The sequence below is a fragment of the Brachycentrus maculatus genome, unplaced genomic scaffold (assembly GCF_059751285.1).
Source record: "Brachycentrus maculatus isolate JH-2025_06_01 unplaced genomic scaffold, ASM5975128v1 h1tg000728l, whole genome shotgun sequence".
Lineage (NCBI taxonomy): Eukaryota > Metazoa > Arthropoda > Insecta > Trichoptera > Brachycentridae > Brachycentrus > Brachycentrus maculatus.
In genome coordinates, this window is record NW_028281459.1 from 178998 (window position 1) to 206600 (window position 27603).

Below are 27603 nucleotides of genomic sequence, written 5' to 3' on the forward strand. Positions count from 1 at the left end.
TCAAATATTTTGCAACCAGTTTTGTGAATGAATTTGCAAAATCGTAACGTGTGTCGATACTAACGAATCATGCGTAATGATTCTATTTTTACTCTTTACTATAATTTACAAATATGTCTTAAGTGGAATGGCATAATTTCTTTCAACTGGACTCTACAAACGGTAGATCGTCGAATATTATTAAAATGGTGCTAACTGGACCACATAGAATAAATGAATTTATTAGAATAGCGGTTCATTCATTTTTTTTTTCAAATTATATATCCGTTTACACCAAACTTTACGTTTGTGGACTCCATATGCTCCACCTAAGGAGCGGATATGGTTTAATAATTACACCAAAACTTGATTTCAACCAATTTAAAATTAATAAATGGTCACCTTTTCAAATATGTTAATAAATAAATTGATTTCGACCAATTAAAATTAATATTTAGATGCCAGTTTCAGATATTAATTAGATATTAATTGATTTCTACCAATTTATAATGAATATACAGTTACCAGTTTCAGATATTAATTGAATTCGACCTATTTATAATTAATATAAAATTGACAGTTTCAGATATTAAAAAGATATCAATTTTTAATATCTTTGCAAAGATTAAAATCTTTTAATAACTTAGCAAAGAATTCACAGATACCAAAACCATCTTCCATACGCTAATTATCGTTTTATTTAAGGTTACAAGAAAATCAATTTACTTGTATTTTTATTGTTACTAATATTTAATGAAAAATAATAAGTTAGTGCCTCTTACGCGAGGTAACCAATAATACATCTGACTAACGCATTTTATATAATTTATGCAATATTAATTACAGGATTATTTTCCTTGCAAAAAATACAATAAAATATGTTACGAAAATTGCCTGATGGAAGGCGCATTAAGTACCAATTAAGCTAATGGAAAAAATCTTATTCAAACCATAAAACTACCAGTGGAACATTTAAAATATTTTTTTGAAGAGTCCGTTCAAATATTTAAAAGTATACGTGACTGCATACTGCACTGTGTTATTATATAATACGCAGGTAAACGTTAACTTGCATAATAATGTGTATGTTTACATTCATTTTCGGTACGTTGACTCTTCACATAACTTATAAAGCTATAAGAGGTATTTGAGGTTAACTTTTTGGTTTAATTTTTGACCATATGAAATTCGTGGTTTCCGGGATGTTCACAAAAATATCGCGTTTCACGCTGTAAAAACCCGTTAAAAAACGAATTTAAAAACCCATTTAAGTATTTAAAATAAAGTAAAAGGTATATGGATTTATTTATATTATATATATATATATATATATATATATATATATATATATATGTATATATTTATATATATATATATATATATATATATATATATATATATATATATATATATATATATATATATATATATATATATATATATATAAATATATATACATATATATATATATATATATATATATATATATATATATATATATATATATATATATGTCTAAATATAGGGCAATGCGTCAAATAATGAGTGCTATCTTGATCGCTTGAAGGAAAGCCCCCATGGTCAGCCATCTGCTTCAGGTACCAGTGCAGGGTAATTTTGAATAAATATTACACTGAAAAAATCACTTATATTTATTTGACCATAAATATAAGTGATTTTTTCAGTGTAATATTTATTATAGTGTAGATTTAAATATATATACATATATATATATATATATATATATATATATATATATATATATATATATATATATATATATATATATATATATATATATATATATATATATATATATATATATATATATATATATATATATATATATGTATATATATATATATATATATATATTTATATATATATATATATATATATATATATATATATATATATATATATATATATATATATATATATATATATATATATATATATATATATATATATATATATATATATATATATGTGTGTGTGTGTGTATATATGTATGTTACATAATTTTGTGATATTATAACCAGTGGCATTACTTGATAACCTCCGTAGTGTAGTGCTTAACGCGTTTAGTTACCGTGCTGGAGGTGGTAATTTCGATTCCCAGGAGGATTGAAATAAATATGTTATTTTTTACTTTTATATTAAGTTGATATTACACTAGACTTAGTTTAGTACCTAAAACGCAGGGCTCATCAATCACCTTGCATCACACTTTCATGTATTCCACGCCAAGATAACACTGCTTAAATACAATAAACAATGCAGTGCTGTACGCACCATTAGGTGTAGATAAAGGTAAAAAAAGAACATTACTTGCATTACTATCCTTAGCATTTCTTGTTATAAAGTACTCTCTATATTGAATTGAGAAAAAAACTTGATGGATTTCATTATAATACTACTTTCAAATAAATGATTGGATCAAAATATTAAACCGAGGTGTTTAAAAAAAAGTACGAGACGCCAAAGAAATTAATCTGATAAAGAACAATGACTGACGTCATTTTAAGTTTAGTAGTATGGCGTCATTAATTGGAACTTAGTAATAAAAATATATGATACACCTTCGCTTTTTTGTTTGACCGATTAACACTTTCACTTGTTAATAGATAATTTTGTATAAATCCAAAACTGCATTAGGGAAAATAAAAAGAAACATATTTGAAGAGGTCTTGTTGTCTCTTTTACAATAAGCTGGAACTTTTATTTTTCAGTCGATCTCTGATAGTAGTACATGCCAAGATATTCCGATTCTCTCTCTCTGGTCTCAATCCTGCGGATTGGTCTGCAGCAACAGATGACATCTCCTTCGCCATTCAAGTCTTTTTTCCAATTATGTGGCAATAATGATCACTTATGATAATTAATACTTTGGATGACAGAAAACTACAAAGTTACATTACAAAAGTATCTATTATCACACATTAATTTATTGGTTTTAATTTATTACAGTTATTTTAACAACTTCTTGTAGTTTGACAAAAGACTCCTATTGTTAATAAGAACTTCAGTCTTGATACAAAAAATATACATTACATATAATAAAGGAATTGAGTAGTTTCATTTCACGCAAAATTCAATACAACACAATTTTTAAACAATATTTTATTCAATAAACAAGCCAGATAAAATAATGATGGATGGTGTGTATATTAATATAAATATGTTAAAACAAAACCAGCTATTGATCGACCGCACGAAGGAATGTGTATAACTGATATTTTACCAACATTTTACAAATATTTTGTCCGCCGAGGTCTCGGGTTCGATTCCCAGAGAGGGTCAAATATATATAAGTAATTTTTTCGCTCTAATATTTATTCAATATTACCTTGCACTGGGAGGGCTGATCACCTTTTCTTCATGTGTTAACTATCAAGATAACACTGCGTTTATATGATGCTGTGCCTTATACACCATCGGGTGCGTATAAGGGCTTAAAAAATGTGGTTCAAGTTTGTTACTCTCTTGAAATGAGCAAAGCAAGAGGAAATTACCACATTAAAGATCCACGATGGTATCCCATGAAGAAAACAATGGACAGTTCTTCAGTAAATTTTTCTGTAGGTAAAATAGTCCTCTTCTTCTTACGATTGCGGAAGGGATGTGCGAAAGCACAAACTACAGGGGACTCCCCGCTTGACCTACATGTACCAAATTATCCGATATTCGTTATAGCGGATATGCCGAGTTGAAGAGACGAGCAGAGGACAGAGTTGGTGGAAACTGACCATGAAAGAAACAAACCATTAAAGAGATTGTAACCCACGAAGAAGAATAACAAAGAAATTCCAAAATAATTAGTTCTTTATTCGTTGCACAAAATGTATATACATAACTAACTAACTAACTAACCATCACGCTGCTTCCCCGCAGAGGTAGGCAGAGAGAATAGAACGCCACACCAATCTTTCTTTGCAAACATTCTTCGCCTCTTCCACGTTCATGCATCTCCTCATACATACCCGCCGATTATTACGACTCCTAACCTGACTACTTTCAAGTATTTGGCATACCTGATGTGCCATGTTTTTCTCGGTCTTCCTCTGCTCCTTTTCCCAATTACATATACATATTATAAAGAACGTGTACATTTTGCAGCATAGTTATTGAAGTATCTAGATAAAAATCAAGATTATATGTCTATCGACCGTTAAATGGACCATCGGATGGGAATTCCAAAATTTCCTCAGGTTTTAATGCAATTGCACATTACTGGCGGCGTTGCGTGCAGGAACTAGCGGTGCGAGGCATTTTCTGTACTGTTTGGGTTTTCCCAAACGGATCTTGGAAGGCAACCAACTGCCTAATGAAACCGATTCTTGCATAATACCTACTGTATGGTTGTGCAACGAAATCGGATCAAACTACCGAGCACTGCATGCTATAAGTTGTAGTAATAGTAACGAAATTTGGTCGTAATGTTATTATCATCAAACGCAGTCATTAAAGTAATGGTCCTATGTGTAAAATATTGGATACGAAAAACATATACACGAATACAAATGTATATATTTAATACATAATAATTTGTCCGCCTCCGTAGTGTAATGGTCAGCACGCTCGGCTACCTTACTGGAGGTCCCGGGTTCGATTCCCAGGGGGGACAAATAAAAATAAGTAATTTTTTCACTCTTATATTTATTCAATATTACCTTGGACTGGTACCGGAAGCGGAGGGCTGATCACCATTCCTTCATGTGTTAACGATCAAGATAACACTGCGTTTATATGATGCAGTGTCCTATGCACCATTGGGGTGCGGAAAAGGGTTTGAATGAAAAATTAAATGAATATTATAGGTGTACATCTGACCCCTCAATGGTGGGCAGGGCACCTCATCGTTGCTGTGTGTGAGATTTTATAAGTCTGCGCTTCAGATTTTTAGGAGTTGTATGTATTTGATTTGATGCAGATAACTTACATGAAGAATAGTGTGATGAACGAATTCCTGTGATATGGGAGAGAAAGTGGAGGAGAAATAAGCGTACTTGAACTAGTATGCTTCACTTGAAACTTTAAATGTGTTTCTTTTCCCACAAGTTGAATAAAATTACATATTCCTATGTATGTCAAATGAATCCAGTTTATTTTTTATTTATCTCAGGAGAGTCGAAAAAGTTACTTTTATGAAGAAAAGTGTGTAAATTAACAAGATTCTCGACCTGTCATTGGCTGGTTTAAGCAATCTCTTTATACACTGTATAACATCAGTAGTTTATTCTTGTCCGCTTCCATAGTATAATATATAAGTCAGCGCTTTTGACTACCGTGCTGGAGGTTCCGGGATCGATACCCAGTGGGGTCCAAATAAATATAAATGTTTTTCTATTCTAATATTTATTACCCTGTCCTGTTACCTGAAATGCAGATCTAATCACCTTTCCGTCATGTATTTAACAACCAAGATAACTCTGCTTCTGTGTGATGCTGTGCCCTATGAACCATTGGGTGCAGATAAGGGTAAAAAAGAAAGAATAATATCACTATTCAGCGCATGATTCAACATCTATCAATATTTCTATCAAATCTGTGATTTTTGAAATATGGATTTGAAACTCAATAAAGTCATTTGAATTTTTTTAATTAAAAAAAATTATAACTTTAAATTTGTGATTTGCCAAAGGTAGACAAGTCAACTAGACTTATATTTTTATTATTTATTATCAAAGATGCAAAATTGTGAACACATTGGAAACATGTACAAAATATTGTGATTAAAATTACATATTTTGTATTGGCAATCATTATCTGAATAAAATAGTTTATTAATTTTTTAATACAAAATATATAATCAAACGAAGTGTTCAATCATTGCCGTTTTCTAAGAATAATGGAGGTTGCATATTACTATGAATATAATTTGGTACCGAGGTATTCAACTGACACACTTACTGCTTTTGCATAACCCAACTGGGTTTTCCTAATAAATTAGGACGCTTCGCATACGATGTACTAATAACTTTATGACACGAACCTCTGAAACACATTTATGGTCATGCTTAAATCGTAAAGTATTTACTCATTTACAAAAGATAGCCAGGGTTAAAACCCCTTAAAGTTTTCAACCAATTATGATAAAAATGAAATTATTTACATCTCAACATAGATGAAGAAGAATATGGATGTCTAAATAAGAATAAGATGTCAAATGATAATTTAAAAAATGACTCCTAATCCCTGAAGGACGCAGACCCTCAGGCAGACCTCCACAAAGGTGAAAAGACAGCTGGGAGTCAACATCCCGAGAACTACAAGCGGAGGCACAAACAGATCTTTAGGATCTAGAAAAAGAAGAAGAAGAAGAAGACGTCTAATTGAAAATAATCCAGATTTGTGAACAAGTATTTGGACAAACTCAAAATGTTGTAACATAATATTTGACCATTTAAATCATGAAATACATACATTTATATCAAAGTTATATTCTTCTACAACCTCTTATCCGTACCGTAATGGTGCACAGGGGAATGCCTCATATAAATGCAATGTTATCTTGATCGTTTACACATGAAGGAAAGTGATCAGCCCTCCGCTTTAGGTATCAGTCCAGGGTAATATTGAATACATATAAGGGTGAAAAAGCACTTATATTTATTTGACCCCTTCCTGGGAATCGAATCAAAATAGATAAAGAAAATTAAATAACAATTTTTTTTTTAAATAATTTTGTTTTTCTAGTGACTGACAATTAAATATTGCGTAATGCACAAATTTAATACTGTATGTGTTTTTGTTTTTGTTTGTGTTTTTGTTTGTGTTTTTCGATCATATTGCATTATTGACGGTATTGTTTCATTTCTTTGTTGTTTGTACTTACGTCTTTTTATGTTACGAGTACAACTTGTAGAATTTGTACCTTCTTGTAATATTGCGATGAAAACCACAACAAATCCACGTAATATTATCGCACCGGTCGTGGTTAAAAGTGACAGTAAGAGCAGAGGCGTAGGCACAATTTATTATTGTTCATGGTTTTGTTAAATGTAAACGAAAAACATGTTGTGAACCTACCTGGCTTTGTCATAATATTCAAATTGAATCAAATAATTAATTATTAAAATTAAAATCTATTATTATTTTTTTCATTAAATATTTAAAGATTATAATGCAGTTTTTATAGCTACAGATGCATTTTAATATTAGTTGATTCCTCGAAGATCGTGATGATTGTTTCAAATACCCTTGTTCGAAGATCTGTAAATTAGTGAATGTGAATTTTTAAGAAGTGAACATAAAGTATTAAAATAGTTGGCTCATATGTATGAGGAGATGCCTGAATGTGGAAGAGGTGAAGATTGTTTGCAAAGACAGGTTGGTGTAGTGATCTTTTTTCTCTGCCCACCCCCTGGCTCCGTGGAGAAACTTTGTGATGGTTAGTGAGTTTTTTAACATATTTATAAGAATTCAATGTAAATATTTTTTTCCGCAAAAAACTTTTTGAGTCTTGTCTGCAGGTAGGAAAGTAAGGACAGGGAAAGTAAAAGTAAAAAAAATACTTAAAAAACACCCAGAATAATTGAAAATAAATATTTCTTGAATTTATTTTGTAAATACTTGGCTGTAATTGAACCCGCGACGCCAGTTTCGCAGTCGAGAAAACCCAACTACCTATTATAAATTATGATATTTATTTTATTTATCTACAAAACACTTTGCATTCGATTATATGAGATTTTCTGAGGTTAAAAGTTAAATTATTAGAACTTTCGACCATTCACAGAAACCAATGAAAAAACATTTCAGCAATAGGAAATATAAATAAATTATTACGATTTCTTCAAAAATTTTTCAATAAAAATGATCATTTCTTATTCAATACGGATAAAAATACGATTTAAATAATAATACATTTGGATAATTTAAATGGCGCCGTTTTCGTAAAATACTACCTCAAGGGCGCTTGTGCCACTTTTTTACACATTTATGTATTCAAATAAGTAATGAGGCGAATCAAGCGTCAGTCAAAAAATAAGTGCAGATATCATTTCGTCACACCTACGCCCATGCACGAGTACCTAGCAAGTCAAGAAGTACCGGAGAGGCAGACGCTCGTGTGGAGGGGGGTGTAGTCTGTAAGACAGGGGAGTGGGGAGTGAGGAGAGGAGGGGGGTTCACTTTCTCCCGGAGACGGATGTTAAGTTCCTTGCCCCTCGGTGTATCTACTACCAATTTGTACACAGCTCCGTATCCAATAAAAAATACCGTATTTCAAATCGTATCAATTACGAATATTTATTTCATAGATGCAGGGCCGATGTAATTTTAATACAAATTATAATACACGTCATTTGAATGGATTTTTCTAAAACATGTTACGGCGAGTATCACCTTAATTTATTTATATACAAACGTGCCATTAAATTGGGGTGGGCAGTGTGGGCACATATCGCTCACTCCTTTCAACAACGTCATATATAAAAAAAACTTGATTTTTAAGGAGACCATTTTTAAAGTAAAATATAATGAAATTCATTAAAAATAAATATCAAGCCACTAATTGAACTTTTTACTGTGCAACAGATCTTTTTAGGTAAAACCTGAATGTTTTTTCTCCATTTGAAAATTATTTAGCATATTTAAAAAAAATAATTGAACAATACCCTTTCTTCAAAATGTAAAAACAACACTTTCTGCCCTGTAGCGGGTAAATATAATGTTAAAAATATGCCGCTTTTGCTGTGATATATTGTACAGTTTCTGGGCATTCCGAAAACATACACAACTGTAACGTGCAAAATTTTTACAAACAACAGGGCATATATATTTTATAAATTTTTATTTCGTAGTTAATATCCTTTTTAAATGAATACTTCGAATTTGAAATCGATATAAATTGTGAGTATTATTTCAAAAACTTTTTCCAATTCTACCACTGATTATTTTTAAAGCAGCATCTCCAGTCCGGTCCTGTAACGTAACATGATTTCGTTACATGGGTCATTACTAGCCCACACATTACCGAATAACGAATAACGTTATGTGCGCATAACGACTCAACCAATCAGTCCGTTTGGTAGAGGATCCTCAGCGACCATTGTCAGTGTGTCATCAGCATGACTCATCGGCGCCATCAGCTTCTACAAGAGGTTGTTCATTGTACATTACAGAACACAGCTATTGTTCGCCGAGAGAGAAATTTCCGCTCGGAATAACGAATTACTGCGTAAATGGAGAACTCTAATTCTTGAAATGTCTCTAATTTTAACGAAGTTCTCTTTTTCTTTGTTTTCCTATCAACAATGGACTATTTAAGAGATGATACATAATTTTCATTTTATTTAATCATTTCATTAAGTTATTCTCATCAATGGTGCATAGGGCACTGCATCGTATAGAAGCAGTGTTATCTTGATCGTTAAATTCACGAAGGAAAGGTGTTCAACCTTCCGCTTCTGGTACCAGTCAAGTGGCATATCAAATAAACATAAGACTGGAAAATCAGTAATATTTATTTTGACCTTCTTGGGAATCGATCACGGGATCTCCAGCATGATAGCATAGTGCGCTAACCACTAACACTATGGAGGCGGACAAAATTAAAAATTATTAAGTCTACTTTTATTATTAATAAAAAAAACATAATTATTATATATCGACTTTTATGATTCAATCAATTATCTTAACTAGTTGACGAATTTAAAATAAACATTCCTGATTCTTCATGTACATATTTACCACTACGTTACAATAAGTTAATTAATTAGTTTTTTTACTGCAATAAAACTGGTTTAGTTTTATTTTTATTTTAAGAGCCTTTTTTATATTATTTTATTTACGTATAGTGCACAAACTAGTATATACATTTATATGGCGTGTTATATCGGATCGTAAAAAACCGGACTGCCTTACAATAAAATTCCGTGCAGTGCACAAGCGCCTTTTTTTTTTTTTTTTTTTTTTTATTTATTTATTTTTATAAATCACAATTTTTAACATATATTAAAAATAAAAATAAAAAGTTATTTTGCAGAGACCCACCAAGCCACCTTGTGTGTCTTGTCGGTGGAGTTCTTTTTGCATACATTTTTTTTATTGTTTTTTAACCATTTTAACCTAATATTTACACACAAAAAAGGAGAAAAATTAACAATATAATCTTTTTTACAATGGAGTAATATTTTTACTTTTTTGTCATTTCAAAAAAGATGAAGATAAATATGTAAGCCTAGTTATTAACAGGGTTTACGCCCTGTCATATGATGGTTAGGTGATCACTACTTCATATATTTCACCATAAAATACGTGTCTAAGATAAATGTCTCCGACAATAAGAATGTGATGTTTTTGAAAGATAAAATTAACCAAAAAATTAAATTAAATTAAATTATATAAAAATTGTGCATTACACATGTACTCGAATGTATACTTACGAGTATGTATATGCTTTGTGTCCATTGCAATGGTGCAAATACATATGTATTATTATTTGACATCTCATCAAAGATGAAGAAGAATATGGAAGTCTGGGCATTTACGGGGCTGACGACCGTCATAGGCTGATTGAAGTGATCACTTTACACACATGTAACATTCACCAATTCTACCCATTATTGACAACTACACTACTTAAATTCTTGGAAGTTCTATATATATGAACCAATTTAGAAACCTTGTTCTTGAATCACTAGAACTTCACTAGAGACATCTATTGGTGAGATGTAAAAAAGCTTTTTATTAAGCAGAAAATCTTATATCAGTATATGAAGTCCGAATCCTGGATTATAATCACACACATGAGAAACGCCAGAAAACACCATTTTCATTTTTATTATTAAAGCTTATAATTTGACCAGATAATAACTATAATAGCTTAGAATTTAACCAGCTTATAATTTGTGTGTAAAGTGATCACTTAAACCAGCCTATGACGGTCGTCAGCCCTGTAAATGCCCAGACTTCCATATTCTTCTTCATCTTTGACGAGATGACAAATAATAATATGAAAAATAACTCCTATAATTGGAGATAATCCAGATTTGTGAACAAGTATTTGGACACACTCAAAATGTTGTGGTGCAAATACAAATATATCACTCGACAACAATGCATCGGTCACTCCTGCAAGGTGATGGTTTTGCAAGCACATAATATGACACTTACCGTGTCGATTGTACCGAGCTTGTTGCATCAACCACTATTATACAACTCGCCAAATAATCAATACATGCACACGTACTTTCATATCGGTAATAATTGCAAAAACATGACGCGGACTTTTATTAGCTCTTTCCTTTCCGTGACCAAAGTAAAAGTGGCCCAGCTTCCTCCTTTTGGGCCAGTTTCAGCTACTTAGCTACTTAGCAATGCACCATCTAAATAGATGGATTTGATGTTAATGTAAACTTGAACACACGGTGGCACGAAACTTGATACCTATTAATTTGTAAAGAAAATTCACGTTTTATCTACACGTAAATCAATCTTTAATTGAATAGTTCATGTAATAATTCATTCAAAGTCCATCCTGAATTGTTGGAATAGTGACAAAATTTAATATTGTTATTATATATATATATATATATATATATATATATATATATATATATATATATATATATATATATATATATATATAAATATATATATATATATATATATATATATATATATATAAATGTATATAAATTTATGTATATATATATATATATATATATATATATATATATATATATATATATATATATATATATATAAATATATATATATATATATATATATATATATATATATATATATATATATATATATATAATATATATATATATATATATATATATATATATATATATATATATATATATATATATATATATTTATATATGTATATATATATATATATATATATATATATATATATATATATATATATATATATATATATATATATATATATATATATATATATATACATTTATATTTAAATATATTTATATATATACCGCATAAATATATTTGTTCCCCTTTTTTTGAATGTTTAATATGGTACCATACTTTATTAAACTTGATTAATTTTTTTTTTTTTAATTAGAAAAACTTAAGTGGTAATATTGATATTAATGATTAATTTAATTGAATAATAAAAGGTTGTTCGTTATTCACCATTTCGCAACTATTCACGAAGTATACTACTCATTACGCATAATATCTGATTAGAGTTGACTGTGGCAAAGTATAGTATTGGGTTTTGCATTTTAATGCTCTGGGTTTATCAGGATTATGACAATATTGAGGTGAAGGTTTCGTGAACGAGACATTGTTTTGCAACAGAGAACAAACAACTGGAAAACACCACGGCCATCTTCGATGAATGGACGATGATCGGAACGTTGCGAAAGTCCGAATATGTTTTTATAACATCATTTGGTTGTCACTAAGGTCACGTTTATGCGTCAAAAAACATACATGCATCGAAACCGTTGGCATTGGCGTAAAAATCTAAATAATCAAAATATCCGTAAAACTCGTATATTGTTAAAGGGAGCTATGACTTTTATTATTATTATTTGATCCCTGTCCGCGTAGAAAAAGTGCATAGGGATTGAAGCGGTTTTAACTCGATCGTTAATTACGTGAATGTCAAAGTTGTAGATTTAGATAGGATCGGAATATATTTGATGGCATACATACAAATTCAAGTTAAATGTGAAAAATACATCACAAATACCCAGACAAATTGAATATATATCTTTCTTGAATTTATTTTCCACTTGCTTTCTTGAATCGAACCCGCGACGCCAGTTTTGCAGTCGAACGTCTACCGAACTACGGCCACGGTGCCTGTCACATTAACTATATCAGTTGCCTTAGCATGGCGCGGTTATCTATTTTAATTAAAATACAAAACATGTCTTTTATTTTTTAAATCTCCATGGAAGCTAAATAGCAGTAGGTACTAGCAACACCGATGTATGGAAACGAAATGTAGAATTATAAAATGAAGAAGGAAGCATACTGAATGCCTGTTATACATATGTGATCCTTTAGATAAATATTTGTAATAACCGATGTGTGATATTAAAAAAAAATAATGATATTGAATAATAATGTAAGGTTCAATTTGATATTATTGAAAACATTGAGAAAGGTTTTTTAAGGTGGAACAAATGGATAATGACTAAAGACATGTGTTGGTAAATGTAGATGTGAGAACAGAACGAGTACAGCCAATGAAGTCTAATATTAATAAGATTCTAATATCTGGTTTTCTCAAAAGCTTATGTGACCGAATGACTTGATGTATGGATGATGAGGAAGCTACGAGTTTATGTCCCGATTGACACTTGTGGCCCTCCATCTTCTCTGCTTATCTTTGACAATGATCCTGGACAGGATAATAATAAAATACATTAAAAATTAACTTTATTATTTACTGTATTGCATCCTACTTCGTAAGTTTAGAAACTAAAAAAATAGTTTAAAAATAAATAGTAGAAGTTTTACAATGGACAATGTCGAATAAAAACTGACAGTAAATAACACTTAGGAAAATTTGCATTCCATATTACGTGAACGGAAATGCTTTAGGGTGAAAGTCTTACTTCTTCTCATTTATTTTAAAATAAACAAACACGATGCCAAGAGTGTTTTTGTGTTAACGAATTAATGTTTTATGTCTTCAGAGCTTGATTATGTCATCAATGTCGTCATAAGGATGTATTTTACTTTCATTACATTAATTTTTTTGCTTACTTAAGCTACATTTAATCATTAACTACTCATGTATTTCTTTAAGAGTTCAGTTTTGCACAGAGGTATGTTCTGTCAAACATGACATTTATTCAAATTAAATACTTTAATTAAAATGTCATGTTTTTACTAAAAAGGTTGAAAAGGTTGAGAAGGTTGTGAAATTGTGAGTCACTTAAATTTTAAAATTACCAATGGAAAGTCTCATAAATTTTATTAAATCAAAATTAATAGCAACGCGCGGCCGGTTGTAGCTAGTTTACATAAAATGAGCAGAATGAATGTGAAATCAATCTTGAATAAAAATTATATACCGAATTCATACGTGAAGAAGATTTAGGGAGTGCGGGTTGCTATACCAGAACGAGTATGCAACCCTGAATACCCTTATAAATATCCTTTATCAGATATTCATTCCATGCTATTTAACCCATTCAAGATATAAACAAAATAAAAACGTGGATACTTTAAATTGTCATATTTATTAAAGATTTAAAAATTATAACCTTTCCATTATTACCGGTAAACTTACCAACTTACAAGCATACATATTTAAGTTGAATTTATCAAATATTATTGAGCAGTGCCACCTATGGTTGATATTCGAAGGTTCTATAAAGCCTTAAAAGCTCGCAGTATTTAGCTCGTAGCGACATCTATTATATTCCTCGCTTATTATTTAATTCGTATCTAACGATTATCTGTTTTTTAAGTAGTAACAGAATATAATAAAGAATTTTATCTTACTATTAGTAGATGACAACATAATATTTAATACGTCATAAAAATAAATTAAAAATAATAATGTGAGCAATTTACCCTTTTATCAACGAAAAAATATAGAAAAACTTGCGTAAATAAAACGCAACATGAATGCCTCATTTGTATGCATAATTTATTTGTGATTTTCGTTTTAATCGACAAAATATTGCTCACAGAAGAAATGTAAAAAAAAACTAACTAGTATTTATCACGCCGCTTCTCCGTAGGAGTAGGCAGAGAAAATAGAAAGCCTCACAAACTCTGTCTTTGCAATGAAATAATATATTTATTTTTACCCCTCTGGGAATCGATCGCGAGATCTAAAGTATGAAAAACAAACACGCAGACTACTACACTATGGAGATGGCAAAAAAGGATTAAAAAATAATTTTACTAAAACTATATTTCTTGTGCCGGATTGTGATCCCGTGGTTAGTATCGCGGACAATTGAGTCAGAGTTCAAATCCACTCTACCACAATTTGATGCCTGTTTCTAATAATGAGTCGTTTATGCTCACAGAAATAGTAAGAAATTGAAGTATTTTGGAAAATAATAAAAACACACATAATTCTTTTTTCAATATTTCTTTTTTCAATTTAATATGCTGCAAAAAATTATTCAGTTTAAGTAATCTTGTAAGAAGCAGATTAAGTATCAATAAAGAATAATTTAAAAAAAAATATTGTACTATTTAAATACAATGTAATAACGAGTTAGTTAAACGAAATAATCATCACTTGTCGAAATGAAAAAATCAGCTCGCCTCCGAGATGATTTAAGCAATCTAATAAATAATTGTAATTATTATTTAGTATGGTTGGCAATTACAGAGAATTTTCTTCGTTAAGTCACCTTTAGGCTATTTACACTAGCTGATAGAAAATCAAGGTTATTTTCGGCAAAGTCGCTCAGAGTAATTATCGTGAGCCGGAAACATCTAGATGCGTGTAACATAATAGCCTCACTTTTCTGTGTACTTACTACACTTATACACATATGCATATATTATACATACACTAGAATAGAAGCTGTATGAAATAAAATACCAACTATCAATCCGATACTGACATTCTACAATATTAACTAATTACCCACGGTTTATGATTCGAGTATAAATACGTTAAGTTTAAGAAACAACTTTACCCATTAGAGATTTTTATTTGTATTTACTTCTTTAATTAGCTTATATTACACTAAAAAAACTATTATTTACCCTTAATTTACATAATATATATAATTATATATTTAAATCTTTTTTCAGTAAACAAAACATTTATTTTTCAATTCTTCCAGACTCTTCATTCTTCATACATTCAGGCATCTCATACATTTTCAAACCCTTATACATTAAACAATTTTGTGACTCGTTTTTTTTTCAACAATAATATCTTATTTTATCCTTATATTCATGACAAATTTTGTTTAACACTATTTTATCTTTAAAATATTTGGGTAATTTATCGTTTAAAAATTTATAAATAAAGATCAGTATATTTGATTTTAGTAACTTTTTTATAGATAACCGGTTGAGTTCCTCTCTAATTTTTCTATATTATTTTATAATGTTTTTTAGCAATATTCTCATATCGCTTTATTTTGTTTTATTTCCAATTTATTCAAATTTCCTTCATTTGTCATTACTTAAAACATTGTTGAAAATTTAACTATGTACAAGGAAAAAAATACGTTTAAGAATACGTTAGTCTATCCCAGCAAAACTCAGCAATTACCTATGGGTTTAATTAACTAACTAACAATCACGCCGTTTCTTGCAGGGGTAGGCTGAGAGAATGTCAAATCATTCTGTCTTTTCAAACAAACATACTTCACCTAAAGAGGTGCAAAGGCATTTTCTCATACACATGTTCCTATGTATCTGACAATTATGAGTATTATGAAAAACTAAACCTGACCACTTTCAAGTATTTTACATAAATCACGCCAAGTGTTCTTCGGTCTTTCTCTGCCACTAACCAGCATCTCATAGCAACTTTGCAGAGGTAGGCAGATAGGATAGAACGCTACACCACTCTGTCTTTAAAATCCTACTTGAAAAAACTTTTTGACTAATTTGAAAAACGAAATGTGCATAATTGTAAATAATTCGTTTAAAAAGCTGCCCTTTACAAAATGTTAATTTTTTTAAATGTGTATTTAAAAAAAAGTTTTAATAACTAAAAATAAACATATAAATATGTAGCCATAAACTGCGTTTTCATATATATTTAAACTATTCCATCTCATGAATATTCAAAATGTTTAAATCATTCATGTCAATGTACTTTTTTGAATGAAGTAAACTTACATACTTATATTACAAAATTAGCATTTCAAATATATGGCTAATACTATTTTGTAAAAAAAATCACACTATGTATTCTTATACAGATTGAATGAATATATATTAAGGACGAGATGGCAATAAACCAATTACGTATTTTATTTTTTACAACGCTCGTTATGCTAATTTGATATTCCTTTAATCAACGTTTAAAGGTCAGTAAATTATTTATATATATTGAAAAAAATTTAAAAACTAATTTCATGTTCAATGTCAAGGATACACGAAATATTTTACGGATAACGCACATCGCTTATTTAAAAATTTATCTTTACTTTTTATACTAAAATAAATACCGAAAATATCCCACTGCTTAATGTAACATTATTAAAAAAAAATAATGAATCAGTAAATTATAAAGTGGTACCTTGACTTACGAGTTTTTTTTTTGAGATACGAGTCCTCGCTCACTCAAATTTCGGGTTTCTTATCTTTTATACAACACTATGCTGCACCCTATGGACTAGTTAGTGATTTTTAATTATGAAAAGGTCTTCACTAAGTATTTGTTCTATACTGCTCTAAAGTCACGAAGAATACAAGCATCACCTGCGAATAGATTGAAACCCAATGTTTTTGTGTTTGATATCGATTAAAGAAATCTTATCCTATAAAAGAGCTCATCAAGAAGCACTCCATGGTACTAACGAGGAAGGATCTAAGGAAGCTACCAAGAAAAAAATAACGTAGAGAAAGTAGATCGTGGACAGTCATGACCGCCACTATGAACAATTGGTTAATGGTCGTTGATAGTTATCTAATTGAGAGGCATTCAAAAGGTGGCTTCATCGTAGAATGCTAAGCATTCCATGGACCGATATGGTCAGCAACGTGAATGAGCTTCAAAGTGCAAAAGTAGGAAGACAGTTGTTGACTGATATCAAAGTCCAGAATGCGTCTTATCTAAGGCATGGTCTTAGAGGAGAGAAGTACGAACTATTGCACCTAATCATAAAAGGCAAAAGAGAAGGTTGACAAGAAGTGAGCAGAAGACAGATCTCCTGGCTCCGAAATATAAGAGATTGGACGGGGATCAGAACCGTCAAGGTGCTGTTTAGAGTTGCCCAAGACAAGGACAATTACTCTTAAGTGATAGTCGACTCAGAGAGACCTAATATAATACGTTCAAAAGGAGAAGTTTTTTCTATTTGTTAAATAAAGAAACGTTGTGTGTCTGAAAAAGACTCTTAAAGTTTGTGTAAAAAATGCTCAGAAAAGTAACGAGGTTACTTGTATTTATTTCAACAATATATAAAAAAGCTTCTTTTAACTATTTTCAAAATTAACTAATTCTCATGCTTTTATTTCTTCGGAAAAAAAGGTATCTCCAAAATTTACGGAAATGAAAGTAGACTGTGTCTCAAAATATTGTATTTTTTTTTCAAAAAACGCAATATTAAAAACTGGTCTTACTACTGGTTACTTTGTTAACTAATTTTTAATAGATTCCAATTAAACTAGTTTTCACTAACCGTGCTTTGTTTTGTTCTATACAGAAACTTAGAAGATAATGTGATAATTTTGGAGGTTAAAAAAGAATGGCTACATATCAGAAGTTAACCTCGAATATTAGCAAACAAGTTGATGGATATGGATGAAAAAAAGATCATGCTTAATTTAATCTAAATGGATCGATGCCAGTGGCGTACTAATAAATTATGCAAAATTTCAGATCATTATCTCAAATAAAAATCTTAATTACGTTATTAGTAATACCATATTTTTAAAAGTAACTTATCTATGAGTATCTTTGCCGAAATACATATTACTGTATTTTAAATATAAACATAGAATCATCAATTGAAATTAATTCAGAATCTGAAAAATATTTTATAAGTGTAATTTTTTTGTTGACAAATAATGATTTTAGTAAAATGTTTTGCTCCATTTAAGTAAAATATAAAACATAAAGGGCGCTTAGCTTAAGGTGTTTTAAATTAAGTTTAAAAAAACATAAAGTTATATTTAAATAATACTGTATTTAATAGAAGAAAATAACATTATATTTTACAAGTGAAATTGATACATGGAACATATTATTATTATTATTTAAATATTTTACCGACATACTCATGGATAATTAAAGGCGTAAAATATTTTACTGTGAGTATTATGTCAACGAAGGGTTAAGAAAAAAACCCTCAGCAATCAAAAAATATTTTTAATTTTACGAAATATTGTGGAATATATGACAGTTTAAAATAATCCGTGAAAGTTAACAACCAATTTTAAGCCATCTTTAAAAAAATAATATAATCGAGTATGAATTTCGACAATATTCAGCATTACCATTTTCGCAAAACGGATTCCTTCATAATAATTTTGTATTTACGTTTTTATAAATATTTATTTATTTTTTGAACATCGCTAAAATTTTCGCATTTCATTCTCCTTTTTAATATAATATCCTCATAATTTTCATGGTTAATTTCTATCAATTTGACTTCTTTATGGGTTTAAAACAAAACATAGTTTGCGTACGAAAGATAATTTAAATACATATAAGTATCTCCATGTCCTGTTGGAACTTGATTTCCTATTTCAAGTTTATCCCTCTTTCGAATGTATTTCACAAACAGGTTTGCGTTTCCTGGGTGTACAAGATTTCTATTTAACATCGAATTAATTTTCTTTGCCTAATGAATATTACAACACACGTCACTGGAAGAGATAGCCGATATGGTGGCACCTACAAGTTTAACAATCAAACCTCTCGCCTACATTAGTAGGTTTGTACATGATTTTATATTTGTTGTATGGGGAAGGAAACTGGTTTGACACTTATTAAAATAATGTACCTACTACACTACAATAGCTGTTTTATTTATCATTCGGTTACAGTATTTTTTGCTCACTTAAGAGAACTTGGTCCGGTTTTATAATTATATTTTATTAAGGTAATTTATTTATGTAGGTACATGGTTATAAAGATGATCATATTCTAAAATCAATAATGACATAGAAATAAAAAGATTGTTTCAATTTGCACTGATTAAAAACCCTTTTTTATATAACACTCAGAAGAACCCTTTATTTTGTTTTTTTTTTTCTATCTATATATTTCGTACTGACAAAATAATTATACAGAAGGTTTGTACACGGTATTTAAAAAATGTTAATATTAAAATTAACATAATCCATATCACCAGAAAATGTTGTATATCAAATAAATTCTTATAAATTAATATTATGATCTCGAATTAAGAAGAATAAATAATACACATATATTTAAAAAAATAGTCATAATTTTTTTTTTCTTTTACATAAAAGTTAAAGGGGTTTACTCATTTCATAAACTTTAACAAAAAAATATTTGTGACTCCGTACAGAGCATTACATCGCATCGATGTAGTTTTAACATATTTGTTAACTTTCTGATTAATATCATTGATCAATCCGGCGTACCAGATCCATAAATACAGGAGTAGAATATATTCCATTCATGGGATACAGATTTGAGCGGAGGAAGCCAAGCTGAAAGATGTGCTGTTAAAGGAAAACGAAACATAACAGGAGACTAGTAGCAATGGCTAAAGTTACATCGTATTCATACAAGCTTGTGTTGATCATACATTACATGTTATATTTTATCTAAAAAATCTCGTACAACTTTCCAGTGACTAATTTTACGAGTTTTTTTAGATAAAATATAACAAACTCAGTTCAATAAATAAAAGTGAATATTTAAAAATATTCAAATGCTACATTTGTATTTTCATTGCGAGCAAAGATCGCAAAGTACTAAGTAAAACGACTGGAAAACAGCAAACAACGTTTTGGAGTATAAGATTTATAAGCAAAGAAGGAAGTAAATATATCGAGATATCTATTTCATAACAGAAATACATTTAGGCTGGGGCTCCTTGATAAAAATAAAGTTCAAGTGACGTCTAATTTATCGTTTCGAGCTTGACAACCTGCACTAGCCGGCTAGTATAAATACACCGCTTTGCACAATGCAAGTATCAGTCAACCGAATTCGGTAATATAGTGAACTCGTGTCCAAGTCGATAAATCAACACAGACCACAATGTTCAAGCTGGTGGTGTTGTCCGCTTTCCTGGCCCTGGCTGCTGCCAAGCCTTCCGTAACTTACTCTTCTCTCCTGGCTCCTGCCGTGTATGGCGCCCCCTCGGCCGTGTCTCACCAGTCCCGCGTAGATGTGCACTCGTCTCCTGCCATCGCCTACTCCGCTCCCGTGCTGTCCACCTACTCTGCCCCAGCAGTGTCCGCCTATTCAGTTCCTGCCGTATCTGCTTACTCTGCCCCCTTGGTGTCAGCTTACTCTACCCCTGTGGTCTCATCCTACTCTGCCCCAGTGCTGTCTGCGTACTCTGCTCCCCTGGTATCTCAATACCACGCCGGAGAGCTGGCTCTCGCTCGTGGCTCCCCCGCTGACGTGATCAAGGCTACCGGAGTTCCCCTGGAGACTGTCGATGTTGTCAACGCTAGAAACGCCCACTACACCGCTAAGGCTTTGAACGCTCACGGAATCCACAAGAGGTCCATCGCTGCCTACTCCTCCGTGCTAGCTCCATCCGCCGTATCTCACCAGTCCCGCGTTGATGTTCACTCATCTCCCGTTGTGTCTACTTATTCCGCTCCAGTAGTGTCCGCTTACTCCGCCCCCGTGGTTTCTGCCTACTCTGCCCCCGTGGTTTCTGCCTACTCTGCCCCCTTGGTGTCTGCCTACTCCGCCCCTGCTGTGTCTGCCTACTCCACCCCAGTACTGTCCGCCTATTCCTCCCCGGTGGTGTCCGCTTATGCCGCCCCCTCGGTGTCCGCCTACTCGACTTCCGTCGTGTCCGGGCACGCCGCTCCTGCTTACAATGTCCACGCTTGGTAAATCGAGCACATTCACCCTGTCATTGGCTCCAGACACAAGACTCCATTTTGCGGAATATATCGACTTTTCAACGATTTCAAGTTTTGGCTGATCAATGTAATGAGTTTTTGAATATATATCCCAGGCTCATAAGAATAAAATAATTTATCTAAAAAAATCTTTTATTAAGTACACATTCCCTGATATAACATTATATGTACTCGTATACTTGCAATATTAATTCACCTATCTTTATCGTAATATTTTTACGATGACATTTTAAAAGGATTATCTCACAATACTTTAAATAGCTAAAAGACGGGATTCGTCGGCTACGATTGACAAAAGCTAAATAATTTAATCTACGTAAATATACGTATATAAAAGGTGTTTTCTTAATATTTACTTTGATACGCGCCTAATTTTAGTGAGTAAATTTATATGTATACTATAAATGACAAAAAATCAAATTAAGAAAAAAATTGGTTTATTATAATAATAAAAAAATCCGTATAACTACAAAAATTATATGTTTATATGAAAGAGACAGTTTAAATGGTAGGTGTTCAAATGGATACCTGGTCCATTATTCATTTAAAAATAAAAATGTTTCCTTAAGATAATGAGGTTTGTTATTAAAATTTGACATTATTACCTTCTACTCTCTACAGTATTTTTTTTCTTCAGAAATTCATATAGTTCTTACATATGTTATAACATTTCATAATTGATCGACTAGAGATGGAATGAGAGATGATCATAAATCCATTAATATTTTTTTTATTAAAAGTTAAAAATAATATATTTTTATTAAAACATTTACATTTTATTTGGTGTCGGACGTTTAAAAGGTCGTTTTGCCACTGAGTTCTAGGCACTAGCTTACAAGAGAGAGAGAGAGAGAGAGAGAGAGAGAGAGAGAATAATATGCTCGTATTGTGTCGGGTTGTGGTCCCGTGGTTAGTGTCGCAGACTCTTAAGTCAGAGTTTCTCGGTTCGAATCCCTCTACCGCAACCTGATACCTATTTCTAATAATGAGCTTCTTAGGCTCACAGAAATAGTATGAAATTGAAATATTTGTGTAAATACACTAATTCTTTAAAAACAAATTCAATCAAATAACTTCAAATCAATTCAAAAATCAAATTGCTTTCTTTTCAGTCAGTGATAGAGTGCTAGATCCGGTGCTGATTGCGCACTGAGTACCTCGGCTGGTCATTTAACTAATTATATAACGATTTATTTGAAAACTACATAAATTTCAGCGACATGAATATTTGAGAATTTGAGTCTTTAATATAATAAAGTTAACAATTGAACTTTGATTAGCACAATAATGTTTAGACTATTATATCTCAAAATCAGATATTTAAAGAAATTTATGATAATTATTATTAAGCTTTAATAAATAAGACAACTTTGTTTTAACCACTTTTTATTGGTATACTTTTTCCAACCGGTTTTGACAAGAACCTTGTCATCATCAGGGTTTATGTACTAATTCTAAAACATTGATATACTCATAGTTAGGTTATAGTTAATTACTTTTCCCTTACAATACCAAAAACTTCCACGCACTCCGTACACCATACGAAAATGTGATTTAAAAAACGGGAAAAAAACTCCTAAATGTTGCTTTTATTGATCATTGCGCAGCATTGCGCATAATTATTATTGTTTGATAATTAATACGTCAAATCCTTTTCACCTGTTAAATTTTAAAAGATAAACAGGTACTAAGCGTGAGTACGTCCAATGTTAGCTAATCTAAAAATATTTTCTTATAAATTTAACTTAGTAAAATATTAATTTATTTTAATATTACTATTTCTGAAGACCTTTAATGACACTTGGTTTGATTCACATTTTTCATAGGGTCTTTATATGGAGGTATATGTTTAAACAATCACATTTAACATGTACTCATAAAAATAAAAATAAAACATTATGTAAATACGAGTAATAAAGATACCTCTGCATATATATAGAAAAAACATGTTTACACTTCCTAATGAATAGATTTCAGGGCGTGAGTACATAACTAAACCAGATTACCGTAAAGATCAAGTATACTGCCGTATGATTTATTGGTTCGTGCCGGACTACCTGTACTCGCGGATCAGTATAAATACACTGGTCAATACAATGCAAGTATCAGTCAACCGAATTCGGTTATATAGTGAACTCGTGTCCAAGTCGATAAATCAACACAGACCACAATGTTCAAGCTGGTGGTGTTGTCCGCTCTCCTGGCCCTGGCTGCTGCCAAGCCTTCTTTGTCTTACTCTTCTCTGCTGGCTCCCGCAGTGTACGGCATCCCTTCAGCCGTGTCTCACCAGTCCCGTGTAGATGTGCACTCTTCTCCTGCCATCGCCTACTCCGCTCCCGTGCTGTCCGCCTACTCTGCCCCAGCAGTGTCCGCCTACTCCATTCCTGCCATATCTGCTTACTCTGCCCCCTTGGTATCAGCCTATTCTACCCCTGTGGTCTCATCTTACTCGGCTCCAGTGCTGTCTGCCTACTCTGCTCCCCTGGTATCTCAATACCACGCCGGAGAGCTGGCTCTCGCTCGTGGCTCCCCCGCTAACGTAATTAAGGCCACCGGAGTACCTCTCGAGACTGTCGATGTTGTCAACGCCAGAAACGCCCACTACACTGCCAAGACCCTGAACGCTCATGGAATCCACAAGAGGTCTATCGGTGCCTACTCCGCTATTCTGCACTCTTCTCCCATCGTGTCTGCCTACTCAGCCCCATTAGTATCAGCCTACTCTTCCCCGGTGCTGTCTGCTTATGCTGCTCCCGCGTTGTCTGCTTACTCTACCCCATTGGTCTCATCCTACTCTGCCCCAGTGCTGTCTGCGTATTCTGCTCCCCTGGTATCTCAATACCACGCTGGAGAACTGGCCCTCGCTCGTGGCTCCCCCGCTGACGTGATCAAGGCTACCGGAGTTCCTCTTGAGACCGTTGATGTAGTCAACGCCAGAAACGCCCACTACACCGCCAAGGCCCTGAACGCTCATGGAATATATTAGAATTCTTCTTTAATCTGTTTTGCCGGTCTTACATCTTTATCCGTATATAACCAGTTCCATATTTCTGCCCATCTTTTCATGCTGTGATTACTCTATCCCAGTTACATCTCTCAACTGCACCCTATAGGTGTCTGGAAAAACTACCCTTCTTAAATCGCTGTCACTAGTATCTAGTCATCATTTTTTTATTCTTCAAAATTCTGGAATATGGGACAAAACGACAAACACGACGTCAAGTTTTGACTGACCGAAAAAGAGTTTTTGTTCTCCTGTTAAGTTGCAACATAGGCTCACAAAAAATAAATACAATTGTAATCGATTCCTTGTTTTATTTTATTATATCCATATTATATTTTCCACTTTAATACTTTTCTGATGTATGTACAGTAATTCATAAATTATTAATTAATATTAACTAATTACTTATTTTTGATTAAATGCAAACAATTGCTCGAATTAATTACTTTTAGATAAAAAATATATTTCCCACTTAATGACAGAGTTTTGAGCAAAAGTAATGTTAAAATGAAGTGAGCATAAGTTTTTTTTTGTAAATAAATATATATAATATATTTCCGAATACAAAAATGATATTGATTTCAAATAGTTACAATAATAATTTTAAAACATATATCCGTAAGACTTTAAAACAGTGATATTATTACTGCTTGAAGATCTCAAAAAATAACTACTTAAATTTATTCCGGAGAGTATATTTTATATGAATCATTCAATAATTTCACTTATTTAAATAAAAAAATTATATGATAATGCGTGTACACGTACTAATTCATTAAAAAACCGTTATTTCCTATTCGATTGAAGTCACTTAAATTTTTAATGGTCCAAGAAAAAAATAATTGAATTTTATGATCTGTTCATTATCTTCTTCCCTTTGATAAAGGAGTATTCCTACTCCACAATCCACGTATAAAAATTACAGACTTTATTTCTAATGTGGATTGATTTTACTCATATTGCTAAACTCATACACAGGTCAATCTCCCCAATTATAATCCACGGTATCCCTGTCATGTGAGCTTTCAAGCTTTTTTATTCTTTTTTTCAAGCATTATTGTTGAAGAAAGAGAGTAATTTTTTAGCTCCTTGAAGGTTAGTAGAGAATAAGAGAAAACATGTTTATTTGTGTTTTTCTTAAAATGTTATTTATTTTGACTTATATATTTTTCCATACATTGAGAAAACAGTGAAAATACTGGGTTTAACAACATTTTGAGTGTGTCCAAATATTGATTCAAGAACAAAGTTTCGAAATTGATTCATATACATATTTAGAACATCCAAGAATTTGAGTAGTGTGGTTGTCAATAATAGGTAAAATTGGTGAATGTTACACATGTGTAATATAACCACTTATAACAGCCTGTCGTCAGACGGTCGTCAACCCGTAAATGTCCAGACTTCCATATTCTTCTTCATCTTTGATGAGATGTCTTAAAATAAAATGGGTCCTGGGTTTCATTTATGACATTGACTAGAGAAGTGGGTTTTATAAAATATCTTAAATATTCTTAGACGGAACTCGAAAAATTGGAACAATATTTATTTGTATAGATTGGGAGTACTACAGGCCTAGATAATATGACAGTCGTGTCACAATTTGTATAGAATCCCTGCAGATTCATCCTAGTATATCCCAAATATACACAAAGTGTTGAATTAAATAAGAATGAAATATTTTGGGATCATTTTACTTCATTACCAGTCATATACCTTCGGATGTAGCGAAATAGAAAAAAAAGATAGGAATGTCATGTGACTTGATGTCAATGAGAATACCACCAAGAAAAAATCATCTGATGCAGATTGATATCAGATGCTAATTAAATCACGAAGGCAGTTAAAACAGGAATAAAGTAATCTAAAAGTAAGGCATAATGAATTGAAATTACTCGGTTAATCGGGTGAAATAAATGTCTTATGGGGTGTGTAAAGGGTAGAAATGTGATCCTTTAACCAAAATATACATTTAAAAAACTAAGTTATACAACTATTAAGGTATTACATCCCTGCAACAATCTCACCAAGCTTACTCCTAACCCATAGTATCTATCTATTCATCTACAAGTCTCGGTTTTCAGATGCCTTACAATGTGATCAAGGCCACAGTTGACGATGCTAAGATACTCTAGGCAACTAGAAACTGCTGAAATGCGAATGCTTAGATGATCAGCTTGAGTTTCCCTTAGAGATAAAATAAAGATCTCATACATTCGTGGAAGCCTGGATGTAACTGACATCAATAGTAAGGTAGAGGAAACGTCTTATGTATCCGGACGCGTCCCGACGTAGAGAACTTGAACATATTGTAAACCAGGCGATTGCCATGGATCTTCCTCGAAAGACATCTAGAGGAAGACCAAAAAATACATGGATGCTACAGAAAGATAACATGATTCGAAAGCTTGGCCTAGGTGACATTGTATATGATAGAAGGACCTACAACTTGAGGACGGGGAGAGCTGACCTCAAAAGTCTACAAATATAATACATATGAGGATGCTTGTGTGTTTTTTTAACTACAGAGAAATATAAAATCGATAACTTCATGTGGCTCGTTTAATTCACTTAATCTCTTTATTCGCGTGTTCAGTATATTGGAAATGAATTTTGCGACCTTGCTCACATTTAAATACGAGTGTTATCCGCCATTGAATTAGAAAACTGTCTCTAGAATGATGCAACAAATATATAAACTTGCAAAAATGTACACCTTTGTTCATGTAGGCGTAGAGAATATGATTTAATTTTGCTGAAAGTTGCAAAGATTTTTTTTCTTAATATATATCAAATCCAGATTTAAACCGCTAAAAAAGAATGTACCTACTTCTGTTATTTGTAAATTTCATGTTCGCGGTTCCGGTTATTCACGATCGTAAAATAAGTGAATCTTAGATCGTGTTATTAATTTGAATGCTTTCATACTATAC

At 31.6% G+C, this 27603-nt stretch overlaps 2 protein-coding genes across 2 annotated transcripts; both read left to right on the forward strand.

Annotated features, from left to right (window-relative positions):
• Nucleotides 1-20761: 20761 nt before the first annotated feature.
• Nucleotides 20762-21794, forward strand: LOC148300386 (uncharacterized). Its single transcript, XM_088274857.1, has one exon. The coding sequence runs from the start codon at nucleotides 20822-20824 to the stop codon at nucleotides 21635-21637; it is 816 nt and encodes a 271-aa protein (XP_088130983.1). The 5' UTR covers nucleotides 20762-20821; the 3' UTR covers nucleotides 21638-21794.
• A 1975-nt stretch (nucleotides 21795-23769) lies between these two features.
• Nucleotides 23770-24971, forward strand: LOC148300387 (uncharacterized). The gene has a single exon (XM_088274856.1). The coding sequence runs from the start codon at nucleotides 23837-23839 to the stop codon at nucleotides 24650-24652; it is 816 nt and encodes a 271-aa protein (XP_088130982.1). The 5' UTR covers nucleotides 23770-23836; the 3' UTR covers nucleotides 24653-24971.
• Nucleotides 24972-27603: the final 2632 nt, after the last annotated feature.

Excerpts from the sequence above, each read along its gene's own strand:
- LOC148300387 (XM_088274856.1), top strand. The coding sequence starts at position 23,837 with ATGTTCAAGCTGGTGGTGTTGTCCGCTCTCCTGGCCCTGGCTGCTGCC.
- LOC148300386 (XM_088274857.1), top strand. The coding sequence starts at position 20,822 with ATGTTCAAGCTGGTGGTGTTGTCCGCTTTCCTGGCCCTGGCTGCTGCC.